Here is a 22,542-nt window from a genome sequence, read left to right as displayed (position 1 = left end):
TGATATGATGATAGGGGACATAGAGAGAGGACATACTCCTTGGCTGCGTTCCATATGGCACCCTGTTCCCTACATAATAATGCACTACTTCTGACCAGAACCCTATGGGCCCTGTTCAAAAGTAGTGCACTATGTAGTAGGTAATAGGGGGGCATTTGGAACGCAGACCTTCTCTCTCTCTCTGCCTGGAAGCTTTTAAGTGTAGTCCTCTCCCTCTTGACATCCCCAATGGAAGAGGCAGACCTGTAGGATAAAACAGAGCTCCTCAAAGTGAACGAGTCAAACGAGGTCACCTCCTGATCATATGTCACTCTGACTGTCTGTGGGGGAGATGAGGGGGAGAGAGAGGGGAGCGGAGGGAAGGGGAGATGGAGAGAGAAGTGGGGAAGGCAGAATGAGGTGAGTAGAGGAAGGGAGGGTGGGAAGTAGACTAGAACAGGCGGGACATTTCATTCAGGTGATGGGGGGGAGGGGGATATATCAAATGAATTAATGCCTGTATTACAAGAATCAAGGTTTTGTAATTGTCCGTTTTTATGTGCGTTTATGTCCGCTTGTTCTCGTGTTGTATTTTTGGTCTTGTCTCTTTCACTCCTCTGTGCTGTGTGCACCTCCCCGTTTACACCAGAGATGCACATCTCCACCCTAACAATGGGAGTTGTTGTCCCAAAGGCGGGAAGGCAGGCAACAAGCTTAGGCCCATAAAAACGCATTGGGCTTATTTTGGACAGATTCACTCTCACATCGCCTCTCCCTCTATGGTTCACACACACCAAGCAACCCCTCCGCCTCTCACGCCAACAAAATTCAGAGATCACATCTTCCTCTCTGAAAAGTGGTTTCAACTCGCTATTTGCATTTGAGGTTTGGTCCAACAGAATGGACACCAAAACACATTGTAATAGACTGTAATAGAGGAGAGGTTTTTCTAACAATACCCGTTTTATGTCTCAACTACTCAAATTGCATGCAGAGCAGACACTACTAAAACTTATCAATGAACATTGATTCTGGAAAAAAATAAATGCTCAGTTTGTCACGGCGGCATAAGGGTACCACGTACCACTAGCAACATTTTAGCCAAAGACTATTATACTAGCTGTCTAGTCTGTGTTTTTGTAAATGTGCAATACGCATAAAAACATAAGTATATAAGGAATTGGCAACTCGTTCTCGTTCTGAGAAATAAGGTAGGCCACTTGATTTTAACATGTGAACAGGCTAACATGCTTTTCAAACAGTTGGAGACAGAGCGAAGGATGTGTTCATAACAATTTAAATGTTCAACCTTGTTAGCTAGCAAATAGAATCCAAGTTGGCTAAACTTGAAATATAAAGATTAGTAGGCTAATAACACAGCACATGAGAGATTGTTGACCTGTGTTCATTTTCTGTAGCTTAATGCCTTGCTACAAGAAGTTGGTCATTATTTGTGAATTTGTGCACTATGCATGGTTCTAGTTAAATTTGTATGGGCATTTTCATAGACAGACTTGAAAGCCAGATCAGTGATTATAAAAAAAAATAATAATTGAGATATATATATTGTGTATCGCCCATAAGTTTGAAAAAAATCAAGAAATGATTTTTAGGCCTATATCGCCCTAGGGGCAGACAGACAGAGCGAGCGAGAACTTTGGACAGGGAGCTTTGGACAGGGAGCTTTGGACAGGGAGGATGTGGAGCTCCTCCTCTCTCCCATCCTTCTCCCTCCCCTTTCTCTCCTCCAAACAGACAAATTATGGTAGAAGACAGTCTGCAGTCAGTTTATTATCCTTATTTCTCTCTCTGTCTCGTTCTCGCTCTCTCTCTCTCTCTCTCTCTCTATTCCGTGGTACAGTCTAGGCACAGTGTATCGCTAGCAGAGACAAAGTAGCTACACATTAGTCAGAGCACTGTCTGGTGATAGTGAATTCTTATTCGAGGGGAGAAGTGCAACTGAAACACAAATGTGACCGACCGCCTTGATTTGGTCTTATGTAAACAACCAAAGATTTCAAGACTAAAAGTGGTTAAAGTAGTAGCCTACAATAAGGGAAAACTCCAGCTAAAAATACACTAGTCCTTGGCTTATATCCTAATCTGACTTTGGTGCAGGTCATGTTGTTCTTCACATTGCTGTCTCTGGTAAACACACACTATATCAAATCAAATCTAAGTTTATTTGTCACATGCACAGGACACAGAAGGTGTAAACGGTACAGTGAAATGGTTACTTGCATAGTATCAAAAACAGAAAGTGTCCAGATAAAATATTTTATAACTATTAGATGATGCTTACCCGACACACTTGTCTAAATTGATGGGTCATGTGAAGGAAATGCTATAACCACCACCTAGCCACAACTAGCTAAGTGGATGGGTCACAATTGTCTAGATACATAAAATACAATAGATGGCCGTAATCACCCCCATACACACCTGGCGAACTTGATGGGTCATGTAATCATCTAGCGAAGTGGAGTCTTTTGTTTAGACATGTAGCTAACTAGCTAAACAATGAACCGACATAATCCCAACTCATACTACTACCAATACAAACATTGTCATAGCTGTAGTATGAATCTGCAGGTAGCTAATGCTAACTAGGTTCAATGTTAGGTAGCTAAAACTAGCAATGCAAATTTAGATCTGATTTGAATAATATTAATACACAGATCATACGCATAACGTCAGCTAACGAGCCAGCAAGCTAACATTTGCGATCTATTTGATCTATTTTATTTTATTTCACCTTTATTTAACCAGGTAGGCTAGTTGCGAACAAGTTCTCATTTATAACTGCGACCTGGCCAAGATAAAGCAAAGCAGTTCGCCACAAACAACAACACAGAGTTACACATGGAATAAACAAACATACATTCAATAATACAGTAGAAAAAGTATATATACAGTGTGTGCAAATGAGGTAGGATAAGGGAGGTAAAGGCAATAAATAGGCCAAGGTGGTGAAATAATTACAATGTAGCAATTAAACACTGGAGTGATAGATGTGCAGAAGATGAATGTGCAAGTAGAGATACTGGGAGATCTGGTGAACATTATGCTTGAACTTGCAATAAAAAACAACTTTCTGACAAAATTAGAAACATATCATATCTGAAAATGTAGTTAGACTTTTACCTGTGTACATGGACGAACGCTTCACGGCGGACTGAAACCATTTAACTTTGTTTTGTTCGTAGCTACATCTTGTTTGGCCAGCATGGTGTCAAGTCACTCTGGTTCACACTGACGGTGTGGCGTGTGCAGAAAATAGCCTATCACTTTTTCCAACAGATCTGTCTATAACGCCTGCTAAATTCAGGGCTTCAATTTTATTGAGAAAAGTAGCAAAACTTTTGTGGTTCTTGATGGTTAATTTTATATCTTTCAAAAATGGTGCGGTAAGAAAGGACTATCAACACATGCTGAGCAGCTCATCTCCCGGCATGTCCAGCCCATCCATTATCTCAGCCAATCAAGGCTAGCGGGAAGGTTCTTGGCTTTTTCCGTGGCTAAACCAACTAAGCTCGTAATTTAACAATTTTATTTGTATTTGCGGATGGAATACACATTTCTTATTAAGGCACATGAAAGTTCACATGTTCCAGAAGGCATTTCTGCAAAAAAGCTAATTTGATAAAAAATACATTCAAAATGCCTCTCCTGTGATGTAGTGACGTGCGACATTCGCCTAGTTTCTTGAAACGAGTCACAAATTAGTCTGATGCCTATCACAAAATGCAAAAAGCCATTTAAATCTGCATTTACAAAGCGCAGAAAGAGATTTGTAACGTGTTTTTTTTTTGTCCTGTGTGAAAGACGCAGACTTCTGCGTTAACTCAACCCTTATGTTTAACTTGCTAGTAGCTGAATTAATAAGGTGACAGGGCATCATATTGTGTTAGCTTTCTGCTTTGTTTGAAAAGATAAAGCCCTTTGGATGAGTTATCTGTACAGCTGCCAGTGCTATCTTGATTTCCTTGCGTTTTTTTCTCCTCTTCATTCTTGGCCCATCTCCTCCTCCCTCATCTTCACCGAGCAGAGCAGGCAGGCCCATTGCCACAGCGACTCTAGAGCCCACACAGACACAACTGTACACATGCTACTCCAGAGCCAGCGCTGTTCTTCCTTCAGACAAGCATGCATCAAAACATTGTTCATTTGCATAATGTCTTCGCTTGTAAATGTCCAAACTCACATTCTGTAGATCCTACCTATATATTTTATTTTGACCTTTATTTAACTAGGCAAGTCAGTTAAGAACAAATTCTTATTTTCAATGACGGTCTAGGAACAGTGGGTTAACTGCCTGTTCAGGGGCAGAACAACAGATTTGTACCTTGTCAGCTCGGGGATTTGAAGTCCAACACTCTAACCACTAGACTACCCTGCCACCCCGGGTATATGTATATATGTATAACTTTATGAGCTGGATTGCCGGTCTTGGCAATTTGTTTATTTTATTTGCGCACGTTAGCATATTTAGCTATTAGCCTCCATGGAAACTTGCTATTAGTTGTGGTAATTTTATTAGCGTCCTGGTAAACAACCAATGGGCAATTTTTTTGGGGTCCCCTTGTGTATTAAGCCGGTAATACCGTAAATCGCTCTGGATAAGAGCGTCTGCTAAATGACTTAAATGTAAATGTAAATGTAAATCCCGGGATGAGAGAAGGACGGTAATGACGATATGAAAATCTGGCCCAACCCTATCGTCATGGACAGCAGAAAAGGATTTGAGACGGACATCGGAGCGGAAAACATTGTGATTTTGTGAATAGGGAGGAATATACAGTGAGTAAAGGAAATTACATTTATTAAACTATGAAGTCGAACTTTGGAATTAAAAACTAAGGATGGAACGTCAGTGAGTGAAGTGAATGAAGATCACGTGACTGAGGAAAATAGTTGAGGACAATATTGAAGTGAGTGACAATTAGGAGCCTATTGAGAAAAGAAAAATATCTGGAATTGTTGGGAAAAAAGTACTAGAGCGTGAGTGAATGGACGACATCCATTGTACCAGTCCTTAAGAATGATGGTGGAATCAGAATATGTGGTGATTTGAACCTTTTCCTGCAGTGGGCTAAATCAGTTTTTTTTTTTTTTTTTTTTTTTTTTTAAAGGGGTGGATCAGCTTAATATTGCGGAAAGATTGTTGCTTCCATCAATGTAATTGTCTGCATCATTTCCAATCCCACATATATTTTGGGGGGTAAAGTGGCTGGAGACTTTGACAATTTTTTGGGCCTTCCTCTGACACCGCCTGGTATAGAGGACCTGGATGACAGGAAGCTTGGCCCCAGTGATGTACTGGGCCATTCGCACTACCCTCTCTAGTGCCTTGCGGTCGGAGGCTGAGCAGTTGCCATACCGGGCAGTGATGCTCTCAATGGTACAGCTGTAGAAACTTTTGAGGATCTGAGGACCCATGACAAATCTTTTCAGTCTCCTGAGGAGGATTAAGTTTTGTAGTGCCCGCATCACTACTGTCATGTTGTGCTTGGACCATGTTAGTTTGTTGGCGAAGTGGACACCAAGGAACTCGAAGCTCTCAACCTGCTCCATTTGCAGCCCCGTTGTTGAGAATGGGGGCGTGCTCGGTCCTCTTTTTCCTGTAGTCCACAATCATCTCCTTTGTCTTGATTACGTTGAGGGAGAGGTTGTTGTCCTGGCACCACACGGCCAGGTCTCTGACCTCCTCCCTATAGGCTGTCTCGTTGTTGTCGGTGATCAGGCCTACTACTGTTGTGTCATCTGCAAATTTAATGATGGTATTGGAGTCGTGCCTGGCCGTGCAGTCATGAGTGAACAGGGAGTACAGGAGGGGGCTGAGCACTCACACCCCTGAGGGCCCCCTGTGTTGAGGATCAGTGTGGCGGATGTGTTGTTACCTACCCTTACCACCTGGGGGCGGCCTGTCAGGAAGTCCAGGATCCAGTTACAGAGGGAGGTGTTTAGTCCCAGGGTCCTTAGCTTATTGTTGAGCTTTGAGGACACTATGGTGTTGAACGCTGAGCTGTAGTCAATGAATAGCATTCTCACATAGGTGTTATTTTTGTCCAGGTGGGAAAGGACAGTGTGGAGTGCAATAGAGACTGCATCATCTGTGGATCTGTTGGGGCGGTATTAAAATTGGAGTGGGTCCAGACTGCAGAGGACTGTTCATAATGGGGACAATTCGTGTAAGAGGGAAGGAGATGTTGTTTATAAAGGTTGTACCTTCCGTACTGCCGTACTTACCTTAGTTGTATGCGCAAAGCATCATGGGTGTTGAATGTTGTAGATGAGCACGTTCAGATAAATGGTTGAACTGATCAGTGGTGGAAAAAGTACTTAATTGTCATACTTTAGTAAAAGTAAAGATACTTCAATAGAAAATGACTTAATTAAAAGTGAAAGTCACTGAGTAAAATACTACTTGAATTTTAAATGTACTTAAGTACTGTGGTGGAAAATGTACTTGAGTAAAAGTAAATACATCAAATTCCTTATAATCTTGCATCTGCGGACAACCAGGGGCACACTTCAACACTCAGACAGAATTTACAAAGATTATTTGTGTTTAGTGAATCCGCCAGATCAGAGGCAGTGGGGATGTCAACATGTTATATTGATAGGTGCGTGAATTGAATGATATTGCTGTCCTGCCTGAGCAATCGAAATGTAGCTAGTACTTTTGGGTGTCAAGGAATATGTATGGGAGTAAAAAGTACATACTTTCTTTAGGAATGTAGTGGAGTAAAAGTAGTCAAATATAAATAGTAAAATAAAGAAGAGAGACCCAAAAAATGACTTGTGTTTTTACTTACTTACTTTATACTACTGGAACTGTTCCCCGTCTCCCGTTTCGTCATTATTGAATTGTTATAAAGACGTGGTTATGAAGCCCACAAGACATAACAGAAAGTGTTAATCACATACACTGCCAAAGCAAACATAAAGAAACATATCAAATCTCTCTCTCCCTCACAGGAAGCTGTACAAGGCGGAGAAGTTGCCCTCCCACTCCTTTGAGATTGACCATGAGGACGTGGACAAGGATGAGGTCAGGCCTGTTTCATGGATTCTATTCCCTTTAAAGTGCACTACTTTTGACCAGGGCCCATATGGCTCTGGTCAGTAGTAGTGCACTGTATAGGGAATAGGGTGTCCTTTGGGACGTAGCATGAGTATGATGACTAGTCAGAGGCCATTGATTAGCCCTACTGTTAAACTGTCATAATGCACGTCTGCTCACATATTTCTACTCTGTTGTTTTTGGTCGAGGGGCCATTGAGTACAAGCTTAATTCAATTGAGTTCATCTGAGAAAGAATCAATGACTCTCCAAAAACGATATCCTCTAAGGCTCCTCCAGGTCTCGGCTCTGTTACAGCAGGTGTATGTTCATGACAAATTAGGCATCATAGAATGAAACAGAACAAAGTATCATATTGTATCTCAATGGCAGACATATTTAGACCTTGGTTATTGAGACATGGGTAGGTTCCAAATGGCACTCTATTTCCTTTGTAGTGCACTACTTCTGACCATAGCCCTGTAAAGTTATATTCCCTAAATGTAGTGCATTTTAGAGGGAATAGGTTGCCATTTGGGACGTACCCATCGAGCCTGATTTAAAGATGTCCGTTTTGGTTTTTGCAGGACACAACGTCTTTGTCCTCTTCTAAAGGAGGGGGAGGCGGAGGAGGAGGGATTGGTGTGTTCCGATCGGGGTGGCTCTATAAAGGGAACTTCAATAGCACTGTCAACAACAGCATCACTGTTCGGGTGAGGAAGTGTGCCACAGACTCCCCCACAATCCCCTGCTCTTTCTCTCTCTCTCCAATTCCAAGGGCTTTATTGGCAAAGGAAACATATGTTTATGTTAAGCAAGTGAAATAGATAATGAACAAATGTGAAATAAACAATAAAAAATGAACAGTAAACATTACACTAACAAATGTTTCAGAGGAATAGAGACAAATGTCATATTATGGCTATGTACAGTGTTATAACGGTGTGCAAAAAGTTAAAGGGAAAATGAATAAACATAAATATGTATTTACAGTGGTGTTTGTTCTTCACTGGTTGCCCTTTTCTTGTAGCAACAGGTCACACAACTTGCTGCTGTGATGGCACACTGTGGTATTTTTAAAATTGGATTTGTTTTCAAATTCTTTGGGTCTGTCTCTCGTGCTCTCTTTAATTCCTGTTTTCCTCTCTCTAACCTCTCTCTCACTCACTCACTCTCTTTCTGATGTCTGAATTCCTTTTTTACGTTTCTTACCCTCTCTCCACAATATTTGTTTACCTTGCGTCATAGTACTGTTTCCTACTACATTCCTTACTTCTCTCTCTCACACACACATTTCTTGACTCCCTGTCTTCTCTCTAACATCTCACTCTTTTCCTGGTCTCCCTCCCAGCCTTTCCCTCCCATCCTGTCTTCTAACAATGCAGACTCTTAGTCAAACTGGCCCTGTAGGGTCCTGGCTCTCTAAGTTATGGCCTGTCTCTTCTAAGGAGACCTTGTGTTAATGTAGAGCACCACTGGCCCAGGCCGCTACCAATTTGCTGTCACACAGGTCACATAGTCAGGCCCGCGTCCCAAATTACATCCTTTACCCTATGTAGTGCACTGCTTTTGCACTACTTTTCCCCCTATATAGTGCACTAGTACTTACCTTTATACAGAGCCCTACCCATAGGGCCCTGGTCAAAAGTAGTGCAATTTATAGGGAATAGGGTGCCATCACGTAGTGTAGTGACACGTTCAGTGATGAACGGAGGGTGTTATTGTCTGGGTTAGGGTGATTATGTCTTTATTGCCTGCATTTTAATTTTGATGGGGTTGTATTTTTATTTTGATGTCCTTGTAGTCGTTCAAGAGGAGGTACTTCCAGCTGACGCAGCTGACTGATAACTCCTACATCATGAACTTTTACAAAGATGAGAAGATCTCCAAAGAGCCCAAGGGCTGCATCTTCCTGGACTCGTGTACCGGTGTGGTTCAGGTGAGTAAAGGATGATGGAGTACCGATGTACTGTGAAATTTCTTTTACACTCAAGCATGCCTGCGCATAGACACACGTGCTTTCGGGCATACACACACACACACACACATGTGCGCATGCACAAATACACACGCCCACTCTCACACACACACACCACACATATAGATAAACACACTTGCTGATGTACAGCAGTAAAATGCCACTGGCACACATCAAAACCAGTTCCCTATAGACTATCCGATTGAGGAGCTCGGATGTGTTGAAACTTTCCCTGGCTAAGACTCTTGAGAGGAAATACATTGAGCAAAAATATAAACACAACATTTAAAGAGTTGTTTTCATGAGCTGAAATAAAAAATCCCAGCACAAAAAGCTTATTTCTCTCAAATGTTGTGCACAAATTTGTTTACATCCCTGTTAGTGAGCATTTCTCCTTTGGCAAGATACGATATGGTACGATACGATAGGAGATTTCACAGACGCAAACAGTTCACTACTGCACTACTCAAATGCACAAAATTCACAAATTTACTGACTCGTCTCAGAGTTCTGTGCAAACTAACACTAACGAAAACACCCCCTCTAGAACAACCGTCTGAGGAAGCACGCCTTTGAGCTGAAGATGAACGAGGTGACGTACTTCGTGCTGGCGGCGGAGAGCGAGCAGGACATGGAGGAGTGGATCAGTACCTTGACCCGGATCCTCCAGATCAGTCCCCACGACGGGCCCGCCCCGCTGACGCAGCTGGACCGCAAGAGTGTAGACCTTACCGACACACGGCAGGGTGAGCACTTTGGACCTTTTGTACAGATTCAGGATCAGCTTCCCCTCCCCCAATCCTAACCATTAGTGGGGAAAAGGCTAAACTCACCCAAGATCAGTGTCTAGAGGCAACTTTAACATACACCTACTCCGGAAATGGTTCCTGTACATTAGGACACAGTGTCTTGTTGGACAAGCCCAGATAGTACCTCACTGCATTTTGAATCGTTTTTTTCTTTTGTGTGCCTACTGAACACGAACCTGATGATCACAGAAGAGACACACGCATGCGAATGTGGCCCTAAAGCAAGACTTGAAAATAACAACATCTTAATGAAGATGTTCTCCCAAAAGGAATTTTTAATGTAGTATCACTGAGTTTCCTTATAAATAACTTATGGGAGCAGCAAATGCTGAGTCTTAACTTAGATCCTGACACCTAAGCCTCATAGCCCCAGAGCGGGAGAGGAAAGAGTAGAAGAGCTTAGAATAGCGATTCAAATGTGCCCACCAGAACCCTAGCCTGGTTCCAGATCTGTGTGTGCCGTCTAGCCAACATCTTATTACATTTACATTTACATTTAAGTCATTTAGCAGACGCTCTTATCCAGAGCGACTTACAAATTGGTGCGTTCACCTTAAGACATCCAGTGGAACAGCCACTTTACAATAGTGCATCTAAATATTTTAAGGGGGGTGAGAAGGATTACTTTATCCTATCCTAGGTATTCCTGAAAGAGGTGGGGTTTCAGGTGTCTCCGGAAGGTGGTGATTGACTCCGCTGTGCTGGCGTCGTGAGGGAGTTTGTTCCACCATTGGGGGGCCAGAGCAGCGAACAGTTTTGACTGGGCTGCGCGGGAACTGTACTTCCTCAGTGGTAGGGAGGCGAGCAGGCCAGAGGTGGATGAACGCAGTGCCCTTGTTTGGGTGTAGGGCCTGATCAGAGCCTGGAGGTACTGAGGTGCCGTTCCCCTCACAGCTCCGTAGGCAAGCACCATGGTCTTGTAGCGGATGCGAGCTTCAACTGGAAGCCAGCGGAGAGAGCGGAGGAGCGGGGTGACGTGAGAGAACTTGGGAAGGTTGAACACCAGACGGGCTGCGGCGTTCTGGATGAGTTGTAGGGGTTTAATGGCACAGGCAGGGAGCCCAGCCAACAGCGAGTCGCAGTAATCCAGACGGGAGATGACAAGTGCCTGGATTAGGACCTGCGCTGCTTCCTGTGTGAGGCAGGGTCGTACTCTGCGGATGTTGTAGAGCATGAACCTACAAGAACGGGCCACCGCCTTGATGTTAGTTGAGAACGACAGGGTGTTGTCCAGGATCACGCCAAGGTTCTTAGCGCTCTGGGAGGAGGACACAATGGAGTTGTCAACCGTGATGGCGAGATCATGGAACGGGCAGTCCTTCCCCGGGAGGAAGAGCAGCTCCGTCTTGCCGAGGTTCAGCTTGAGGTGGTGATCCGTCATCCACACTGATATGTCTGCCAGACATGCAGAGATGCGATTCGCCACCTGGTCATCAGAAGGGGGAAAGGAGAAGATTAATTGTGTGTCGTCTGCATAGCAATGATAGGAGAGACCATGTGAGGTTATGACAGAGCCAAGTGACTTGGTGTATAGCGAGAATAGGAGAGGGCCTAGAACAGAGCCCTGGGGACGCCAGTGGTGAGAGCGTGGTGAGGAGACAGATTCTCGCCACGCCACCTGGTAGGAGCGACCTGTCAGGTAGGACGCAATCCAAGCGTGGGCCGCGCCGGAGATGCCCAACTCGGAGAGGGTGGAGAGGAGGATCTGATGGTTCACAGTATCGAAGGCAGCCGATAGGTCTAGAAGGATGAGAGCAGAGGAGAGAGAGTTAGCTTTAGCAGTGCGGAGGGCCTCCGTGATACAGAGAAGAGCAGTCTCAGTTGAATGACTAGTCTTGAAACCTGACTGATTTGGATCAAGAAGGTCATTCTGAGAGAGATAGCGGGAGAGCTGGCCAAGGACGGCACGTTCGAGAGTTTTGGAGAGAAAAGAAAGAAGGGATACTGGTCTGTAGTTGTTGACATCGGAGGGATCGAGTGTAGGTTTTTTCAGAAGGGGTGCAACTCTCGCTCTCTTGAAGACAGAAGGGACGTAGCCAGCGGTCAGGGATGAGTTGATGAGCGAGGTGAGGTAAGGGAGAAGGTCTCCGGAAATGGTCTGGAGAAGAGAGGAGGGAATAGGGTCAAGCGGGCAGGTTGTTGGGCGGCCGGCCGTCACAAGACGCGAGATTTCATCTGGAGAGAGAGGGGAGAAAGAGGTCAGAGCACAGGGTAGGGCAGTGTGAGCAGAACCAGCGGTGTCGTTTGACTTAGCAAACGAGGATCGGATGTCGTCGACCTTCTTTTCAAAATGGTTGACGAAGTCATCTGCAGAGAGGAGGAGGGGGGGAGGGGGAGGAGGATTCAGGAGGGAGGAGAAGGTGGCAAAGAGCTTCCTAGGGTTAGAGGCAGATGCTTGGAATTTAGAGTGGTAGAAAGTGGCTTTAGCAGCAGAGACAGAAGAGGAAAATGTAGAGAGGAGGGAGTGAAAGGATGCCAGGTCCGCAGGGAGGCGAGTTTTCCTCCATTTCCGCTCGGCTGCCCGGAGCCCTGTTCTCGGTCTTATGTATTCGGCATGACAACAACCATAGGAGTTGGCAAGACAGCACAAACAGACCTGGGACCAGGCTACCAGAACCCTAGGGTTGATTACAGAACCATAACAATGAAATAACATCATACTTAACGAAGTGGCAGAGCACATTTGCTGTAATCGGAGTCTGGTATTCATAATGGTTGTAGGATATTCTGCCATGGCTAATTAAGTAAGTAATGTGCGATGACTTGATCCTTATTGTTAATGTTCCACCAGGAAATTAGACTGGACACAAGGCAAAACACTCCACCTTGGTTTTTAGAGATTAAACGTAGTAAAAAAGCCTTAGTGTGGAATATAACCAAACAAATTTCACACACCGCCCTGGACCGTGGAGAATTGCGGTTGTGAAAAAGACTACGAATGATGTAAGAGCCATAGTCATCATGGTTCTGTGTTGCTGTGCTAACATGGTGCTAAATCAAGTGCGTGTACGAACTGACCTGAGCCTAATTAGCCATCAACTGCACTTTGAGATATCAGCTGATGTACAAAGGGCTATATAAATAGATTTGATTTGATTTGAACTGCCATATAATATCACCTGGAGGTGGTGTGGTGTACAGTTTCATCAACTGCACTGGCTGGTGAAGCTCCCAGGGCTGATCCAGAAATGAATAACTCATGCTTAGTGAGTTATTATCCAGGAGTAGGAGTAGTGGTGGCTATTCAGCAGCCTGATGGTCTGGGGGTAGAAGCTGTTGGCCAGCCTGGTTCCACCTGAAGTCCACAATCAGCTCCTTTGCTTTGCTGACGGTGTGGTGCCAGGTGAACAAACTCTTCCTCAACGTCAGCAGAGTGCCTACCACCTCCTTGTAGGCCCCCTCGTCATTGTTGGTTATCTGGGTTACTACATTCGTGTCATCAGCGATGATGGCGGCGTTGGAACTGTGTGAAGCTACGCATTTGTGGTTATACAGAGAGTAAAGGAGGGGACTGAGTACGCAGCCTTGTTTGTCCCCTGTGTTGAAGATCAGTGTGGACGAGGTATGGGTTTGAACCAAAATTATTTTCAAATCGTTTCGTTCTGAACAGAATCACACTTTTTTTCTGTTCCTATCCACTGTTCCACTAAAACGGTTTCAACCCCATAAAAGTAACGGTTTATATCATTTCTTTCTGTTCCTTTTATTGTGAAATCTGTTTTTTTTTTTACATTTAGCTCATGAAATTACTTCGCCAATCAGTACGGATAGAGCAGGCAAGCTAGTTGTTTACACGTGGTGGCGGACAGACAAGTGTAGCCTATGGCGCAAGATGTAACTGAAATTTTACGGGTGGGGAGAGAGCGAGAGACGGTTGAGGAGCAGGCTTCAAGCCCTAGGCATCTTGTTATGACATTCATTACCTGAATTAGGTCCACAGAATTATACCTAGGAGGAGTGGCTTCTATGAAGGAACTTCGAATGTCTTTTGAGCTTGCTAGCTAACAACCTTGAGCTAGCTAACAACCTTGAGCTATCAAGCTAACAAGCTTGTGTGTGTGTGTAGAGCGGCACCAGAATTAAAATGCCATTTGACCTTTTTGTACTTCCAACGATAAACATGATAACTGTACGGCCCAGTACATCACCGGGGCCAAGCTTCCTGCCATCCAGGACCTCTATATCAGAGGATGGCCCTAGTCATAGACTATTCTCTCTGCTACCGCACGGCAAGCGGTACCGGAGCGCCAAATCTAGGTCCAAGAGGCTTCTAAACAGCTTCTACCCCTAAGCCATAAGACTCCTGAACATCTAATCAAATGGGTACACAGACTATTTACATTGACCCCCACCTCCTCTTCTATGCTGCTGCTACTCTCTGTTATGATCTATGCATAGTCAATTTAATAACTCTACTGTGAGCGGACCAAGTAATTGGGCGCCACTCTAAAGCGGGAAGGTGGAATAAACGAGCCAGGAGTAGGTTTTCTTGATTGAACACAGTTCTCTATTGAGGGCATTTGGTCAACACAAACACTCCAACATAATCAATGAAAATCTTCCAAGGAAAAACATACATCTTCAGGAACACAATAGATGAAACAGGAACACAATAGGATTATCTTTAAACTACAACAAAAAGTCACAGGATTGTCACCGTCTTAGTGGTTCCTCCTGGATAGCTCCTCTCTCTCGGTGGCCATCTTCCAGAGATAGTTTCCCCCCCCTTCTCTGCTGGTTCCATTCTCTCTCTTATAGGGGAAGGAGAGTATGTCATTAGTACAGTCAGCTGTGCTTAATTGCCTCTGGTTACCTTGTCTCCCATGCCTTGTTGGGCTACTATCCATGAGCCCAGCCTGCCCTCTGGTGGTCCTTCCACACTACCTACATGTACATATTACCTCAATTACCTCGACACCGGTGCCCCTGCACATTGACTTTGTACCGGTAGCCCCTGTATATTGCCCCGATATTGTTATTTTACTGCTGCTCTTTAATTATTTATTTTTGTTATTGCTTACTTTTATGAGGTATTTTCTTAAAACTGCATTGTTAGTTATTAACGGCTTGTAAGTAAGCATTTAACTGTAAGGACTACACCTGTTGTATTTGGCACGTGACAAATACAATTTGATTTGATTTGGATAACTAGGCCAATAGTATCCTTAACTAGCATTGAAAAAGTTAATCCATTCTTGTCTAGCTAATAAACATCTCTCTATCCTCTCTCACACTTTCTAACATCTGTATAGTAGCCTATGCTTTGGGGGGGGGGGGGGTCTGGTAGCCTAAACACACACACACACAATGGCAAAGATTTTCACCTTGCAGGCAGATGCTGGAAATACGTTACAGATTGAGGGTTTTGCATATGCGCTTTAGTTTTTATTGGAGGACTAGGAAAAAAATACCTGGAACGTAAAAGAAAGTTATTAACTGGTTTCCGTGCTTTTAAAATAACGATTCTGTTCCTTGAAAAAAGGTTGTTCTTTTCCGGTTTTCGGTTCTGTTCCCTGAACCGGTTCCAATCCATTTGCATAGGGAGGAGTTCAGTCCCAGGGCTGTGAGCTTTCTGGTGAGCTTAGAGGGCACTATGGTATTGAAGGCCGAGCTGTAGTCGATCAACAGCATCCTCACATTCCTCTTGTCCAGATGGGTGATGGCAGTGCAATGGCGATTGCGTCGTCCGTGGATCTTTTTGATAGCTGACATCTTGAACCAGGTGGGGATATCGGCCTGAGCTAGAGAGATTGAAAATGTCCGAAAACACAACAGCTAGCTGGTCTGCACATTCTCTGAGGGTGCGGCTAGGGATGCCATCTGGCCTCCAGCCTTGTGAGGGTTAATATGTTTGAATGACTTACACACGTCCTTCTTGGAGACCGTAAGCACGTAGCCCTCGTTGTCCTCAGGAGCTCTCTTCACGAAGCGTGAGATAAAGGTAGCTCATCCAGTAGGGCGGCGTCACGTATCCGTGACGTGACTGGCTTTGTTTTTGTAATCCGTGGTCGTTAGAAACCCCTGCCACATATGCCTTGTATCCGACCCACTGAGTTGCTCTTCCACTTTGTCCCTATACTTGTCTTTCGCCATCCCGAATGATCTTCGCAGGTCGTATTTGTTCTGGGTAACCATGCAATGAGAGGAGAGGAGCAGCATCAGCAGACCAGATCAGTAGACCCCAGAGCACTAATACACATTCAGGCCTCTGCACTAGTTCTGCTCTCTCTCTCTCTCTCTCTCTCTCTCTCTCTCTCTCTCTCTCTCTCTCTCATTCTCTCTTTCTCTCTCTCTATTCCCACCTCTTTCACCCCCCCTCTCTCCCACCCTCTCGCTTTCTCTTTCTTTCTTTCTCTCTGTCTTTCTCTCTCTCTCTTTCTCTATTCCCCCCTCCCTCTCTCCCGCCCGCTCTCTCTCCCTCCCTTTCTCCCCCACCCCTCTCTCATGTTCTCTGTGATAGAATACAGCTGTCTATTTCCATCCCTCTCTTTGTGTGGGGCCTCTTTTACAGTACCACATAAAAGGTTGACCTACACTTGCTGAATGGAGGGATAGTAGTGAAAGGATAAAGACATACAGTAAGCTCCATTAGAGGCCAGGAAAAGGCCAGCGAGAGAGAGAGAGAGAGAGAGCGAGAAAGCGCTCCCCTACTCCCCCTCTCCTCCCCACCTCTCCCCCACTCAGAACACACTCAGGTATGGCTGCTTCCATGACAACCAGCCTTGCCGTCTCCCGCTCATACTATAGCCGTCATTGAAGACCAGAGGAAATGAGCCAATACTAAAAACAGGAATGGTAGAATCTGTCTCTTTCCCCACCAGACGTGTGTGATCTGTCTCTAAGCGACGTGTGTTTACCTGAGAATGAAGAGACGACAGAGAGCGGCATCAACCCCGAGCTGGCTAAGGTGGGTGTGTGGAGATGTAATTTGCTCTACAATTACCCATAAAAAATGATCAGTGCTTTTACTTGTATTATGCTCATTTAATACATATTCTGTATTTTATTTGTGGGAATATCTTCTCTCTTTCTCTCTCTTAGTATATCTCTGAAACTGAGGAGTTGGTCCGATCAGCCAGAAGAGAAGAGAGGCTCAACCTGTTCTCCCTGGACCCTGACACCCCGGTAGGTACTCTTTAGGGGTTAATACACTGACTCCCATGCAACACACCCTGATACCCCTGTAAGTCCCCTGTAGTGGTGAATACACTGATACCCCTGTAAGTCCCCTGTAGGGGTTAATACACGGATACCCCTGTAAGCCCCCTGTAGGGGTTAATACACGGATACCCCTGTAAGCCCCCTGTAGGGGCTAATATACGGATACCCCTGTAAGTCCCCTGTAGGGGTTAATACACTGATACCCCTGTAAGGCCCCTGTAGGGGTTAACACACCCTGATACCCCTGTAAGTCCCCTGTAGGGGTTAATACACTGATACCCCTGTAAGTCCCCTGTAGGGGTTAACACACCCTGATACCCCTGTAAGTCCCCTGTAGTGGTTAATACACTGATACCCCTGTAAGTCCCCTGTAGGGGTTAATACACTGATATCCCTGTAAGTCCCCTGTAGGGGTTAATACACTGATACCCCTGTAAGTCCCCTGTAGTGGTTAATACACTGATACCCCTGTTAGTCCCCTGTAGTGGTTAATACACTGATAACCCTGTAAGTCCCCTGATAACCCTGTAAGTCCCCTGTAGGGGTTAATACACTGATACCCCTGTAAGTCCCCTGTAGGGGTTAATACACTGATACCCCTGTAAGTCCCCTGTAGTGGTTAATACACTGATACCCCTGTAAGTCCCCTGTAGGGGTTAATACACCCTGATACCCCTGTAAGTCCCCTGTAGGGGTTAATACACTGATATCCCTGTAAGGGTTAATACACCCCTGTAAGTGGTTAATACACTGATACCCCTGTAAGTCCCCTGTAGGGGTTAATACACTGATACCCCTGTAAGTCCCACCACTGATACCCCTGTAAGTCCCCTGTAGGGGTTAATACACTGATACCCCTGTAAGTCCCCTGTAGGGGTTAATACACTGCTATCCCTGTAAGTCCCCTGTAGGGGTTAATACACTGATATCCCTGTAAGTGCCCTGTAGGGGTTAATACACTGATACCCCTGTAAGTCCCCTGTAGGGGTTAATACACTGATACCCCTGTAAGTCCCCTGTAGTGGTTAATACACTGATACCCCTGTAAGTCCCCTGTAGGGGTTAACCCCTGTAGTCCCCTGTAGGGGTTAATACACTGATATCCCTGTAAGTCCCCTGTAGGGGTTAATACACTGATACCCCTGTAAGTCCCCTGTAGTGGTTAATACACTGATACCCCTGTTAGTCCCCTGTAGTGGTTAATACACTGATAACCCTGTAAGTCCCCTGTAGGGGTTAATACACTGATACCCCTGTAAGTCCCCATGTAGGGGTTAATACACTGATACCCCTGTTGCTCATTTAACACTTGGACTCCAGACCCTAGGAACCCATTTTCTTTGTAGGGAGAGAGGGAGTTGCATTTTTTAAATTTTATATTTCAGTTCAAATAGTAAAATCGGAATACAATTTCACCATTTGACAACTGACATATTTGATAACCACCAGTCTTATATTTCCAGGTTAAATACATTCAGTTTAGGATGAAGGGAGTTAGTATTTTGGGGATAATTGGAGGCGGGCTATTAGGCAGAATGAATGTTTCCAGTCATTCAACATAATGTCTTCCTGCAATCTAATACTCAATACATGTGTAGCTTTTGGGCTAATGCTGCCACCATCTCAGGCAAAGCTTGAATGGGGAAAAACACCGTAATAACATTTCTGTGTAGTAGGGATAGTATGTCATCAATACTCAAAGTACATTTATTTATTTTAATTGGACCTTTATTTAACTAGACAAGGCAACAAATTCTTATTTTCAATGACTGCCTAGGAACAGTGGGTTAACTGCCTGTTCAGGGGCAGAATGACAGATTTTTACCTTAGCTTGGGGATTTGAACTTGCAACCTTTCGGTTACTAGTCCAACGCTCTAACCACTAGGCTACCTGCCGCCCCAAATGACGGGTAGTATATTTTCCTTAACAGGTTAGCTATACAGATGCCTGGCATTAGAAGTTGACAAGTTTATTATTAGGTAAAACAATTGTTCTTGGCCAGTGAGGGGAAATACAATGATGGCATTGACATGTGCTTATCAGTCTGATTATGCTCCAATACTTGATAATGGTGGGGCTGGAAACACAGGCTTGCCAGCATTGTAGCAAACAAGTGTCATGAAATACATGCACCAGAAACCGACTTGTCAGATAATTATCAGCAAGCTAGGCTAGCAATATGCAGCAGAATAGCTAGCGCGCTGCTTGGCTAGCTATATATCGTCTTGGCTGATCAGACACTGTCCTTTGATTGTCTCGTCGCAAGACTTTGGCTAAAGAGTTCTAAAACTCATTCTAAAACTAGACTGTTCAGATCAAACAAACCGTTACGCGATGTCTCATCTTAACTGGGCTTTATGATCATGACTATTCCGTGCCAGTAGACTAGTGTGGAGTGCAGTAGCTAGCTAGCCAATATCAGTATGGCTTTCAGACATAAGAAATATAACACAAGGTCAAGTAACGTTATACACATAAGTTAGCTAGTTACGACTAACTAGTGAAGCAACATTTTATATTAAAATGAAACAAACCACTGTCGCAATCATCTTATTTTTATTACATTTTTTAAATTTAACTAAACAAGTCAGTTAAGAACATTCTTATTTACAATGACAGTCTAGGAACAATGGGTTAACTGCCTTGTTCGGGCAGAATGACAGATTTTTACCTTGTCAATCCAAAATACAATAGTCACATACATAATTTACAACTAAATAGCAAAAACAGCATTTCACTTTATCTAGCAAGATATATTACCAAGCTAGCTATGTCTTTTCAGCAGAAAAAAATGCTAACTCTGACTCGGTTTCAATCTCTTCAACTCCCCACGCAAGTTTTCTCCACTGCGTGAACTCAAATTCTCGGTTTATTCTCATCTTGACACGGGCTGTAGCGCTTTCCCTTTTCACCTGTCTGCTCTCCAAAGTTCTCTGTTTCTTTGCCTTAGATGGAGGAGTAGCTGCTGCTTGGTCAGATCGTTTGCCCCTTGCGTCTGCCACTAGCCAAGCTGGTTAGCTTTCATACGGCTACTCGTTAGAATATCCCTGAGCTGTGGCACTGCCTCCTCACTGACGGAGACACTTCATGCAGCACAAAATTAGGCGTGAAAATCCAGACAGGTTAAATTAAAACCAATGAATACAGCGGCTCTCAGGCAGGCTAGAGGCGCAATATTGCTACTTTTCCGTCACATTGGATGACCACTAGCAATTTATTGAAGCTTTTGAACATTTTTTGTTGTTGCAAAAGTTAGCCCTGTTTTGAGAAAAGTGTTCAAGCAATCGAGAAAAACCTGAGAATATACTTTACAATATAACATAATACATTCCTGATACATGCATGTAATGCATGACATGGGCCTAGATAAACGTAAAGTTGAAAAAAGTAACTTAAGTTAAGATCAGGTTTAAAAACAGAGGTTTAGCCACAAAGCTGAAAAAATTATAAATGGAAAACTTTGTCTGTCCGTCTGTTTGTCTGTATTTTTCAGTCAACCGGGCTGCTAAGGCTTCTTATTGTATTACTAGATAAAGTTATTATTAGGTCTATCTCTCTCCCGCCCTCTGTCTGTTAGGAGAGGTGAGAGGGAGAAGACCTAGATGCACTATTGTAAAGTGGCTGTTCCACTGGATGTCATAAGGTGAAAGCACCAATTTGTAAGTCGCTCTGGATAAGAGCGTCTGCTAAATGACTTAAATGTAAATGTAAATGTAAGTCCCCTGTAGTGGTTAATACACTGATACCCCTGTAAGTCACCTGTAGGGGTTAATACACCCTGATACCCCTGTAAGTCCCCTGTAGGGGTTAATACACTGATATCCATGTAAGTCCCATGTAGGGGTTAATACACTGATACCCCTGTAAATCCCCTGTAGGTGTTAAAACACTGATACCCCTGTTAGTCCCATGTAGTGGTTAATACACTGATATAACACCTACAGGAGACTTACAGGGGTAATGCATCTTGTGCAGGACAGTTGGTGCTACTGCACAGTTCACCTGTTAATTAAGTACTGTTAGGTAAAGGATGGGCATCTCTGTCCCAGGAGGGCCTCTGTGTCTGCAGGCTTCTTGTCCAGACCAGTGCTTACACACCACATTCAACTTCCCCCCTGCTGCCCACTGATAGTCCAATTGTGTGCCCCTCCTCTGATGCTGTCTGGTTGTGTGTTAGGTGTTGAGGAGTCCGCGGGGCGAGCTCCCTAGGGGGGAAGGCCAATCAGTCCGTCCATTCGAGGAGAAGCTGGGGAGGAGACTGATGATCGCCTGTCGATCCCTCAACCTGACGCTGCAGGGCTGCATCAATGAGACCGAGACTGGTCTGGTCACCAACGTAAGACCCCTTAAAACAACAAGTACAAACAGACTCGCTCGCACACACACACACAGTTCTCCAAAGCTTAAAGGTAGACTTACCATGATGACGTTGCAACGAACAACGCCGTAGGGGTTGCGTTGAGTATTGAGATGAGCTCGATGCCAGACTTTGCTATCCCACAGTCACGCAGGGTATCTGTGCTTCACGCTGCAACAAAATGGTCGCTACGGGACCAAAACAGCGGAAAAGTTTAGGCTCGCACTTCACACGCACTTAGTTGTTGCGGAAATTGACCCACTGTGTGTATACTTTGTGCATGTACCTTTAAAACCACACATACACGTCTCATTGGGTGTGGTTAGGGTTCAGAAACAACCATTTATTAACATGCATTACATAACTGATGGTGCTCAGTGGTCACTACACGTATCACTCTGTTGTTTACTATGCTGCAGGGGCTGATCCTACATCAGCTATTGAGTGCAGTGGTCACTGGAAAGTGAATAGTGTTCATCTTTTGAATGATTTGCTTGGTGCAATACTGACGCTAAACGCGTACGAGAGTAGGAATAAGAGAAGGTTTGAATCCTAATCAACCTGCCGAAATATTGTAGAACAACATAGCAAGCATGTCAAAGCTCTCTGCTGGAAAACCTTGATAAAGCCCTGGGTTAAGTTGGGCCTGACGATGCTCCTCACCTGTAACGTATTTCCATCAGATTGAGCCCTTCTTTGTGACTTTGGCCCTGCTGGATGTGCGTGAGGGGAGGAAGGTGTCGGCCGACTTCCATGTTGACCTGAACCACGAGACGGTGCGTCAGATGCTGGGTGGGGCTGGATCGGGAGCGCCCGGGGCGGGGCAGGAGAATGGACTGAGCTCCTCTGCAGAGAAGAGACCTGGAGACTGTCACCTCAGCCTGGACCTGGACGACTGGCTCCGCTTCCCCAAACAGGTAAGCTTGGAGGAAGTTTCCCCAAGGGGCAGATCTAGGATCAGTTCCCCTCCCCCAATCTTAACATTGACCATTCGTGGGGGAAATGCCAAACTGACTCAAGATCAGCCAAGTGTACCCATGGGAGTAAAGCATGCATCCGTTTTACTCATTCTATTTCTATTTGGTACAGAAACACACAGAGGGGTGGGGCAGAACTGGGAATGTCATAGGGAGAAGTGTCAAAAGAGAGATGGCATACTTATTCCTTCCATGTGTGTGTGCGTGTGTGTGCG

General features: G+C 44.6%; 1 protein-coding gene across 1 annotated transcript in view; it reads left to right on the top strand.

The window, feature by feature from the left end:
- Positions 1-22,542, top strand: part of LOC115141471 (dedicator of cytokinesis protein 10-like) — a 142,273-nt gene that overhangs the window by 31,751 nt on the left and 87,980 nt on the right. The window contains 8 exon segments of the mRNA XM_029680362.2: positions 6,961-7,033; positions 7,632-7,757; positions 8,849-8,983; positions 9,570-9,768; positions 16,653-16,738; positions 16,873-16,956; positions 21,171-21,329; positions 22,034-22,267. Of these exon segments, the coding sequence (XP_029536222.2) occupies positions 6,961-7,033; positions 7,632-7,757; positions 8,849-8,983; positions 9,570-9,768; positions 16,653-16,738; positions 16,873-16,956; positions 21,171-21,329; positions 22,034-22,267 (1,096 nt within the window).

The sequence above is a fragment of the Oncorhynchus nerka genome, linkage group LG14 (assembly GCF_034236695.1).
Source record: "Oncorhynchus nerka isolate Pitt River linkage group LG14, Oner_Uvic_2.0, whole genome shotgun sequence".
Classification (NCBI taxonomy): Eukaryota; Metazoa; Chordata; class Actinopteri; order Salmoniformes; family Salmonidae; genus Oncorhynchus; species Oncorhynchus nerka.
The sequence above is the reverse complement of the archived record's forward strand: the minus strand, read 5'-3'. Positions and strand labels throughout refer to the sequence as shown.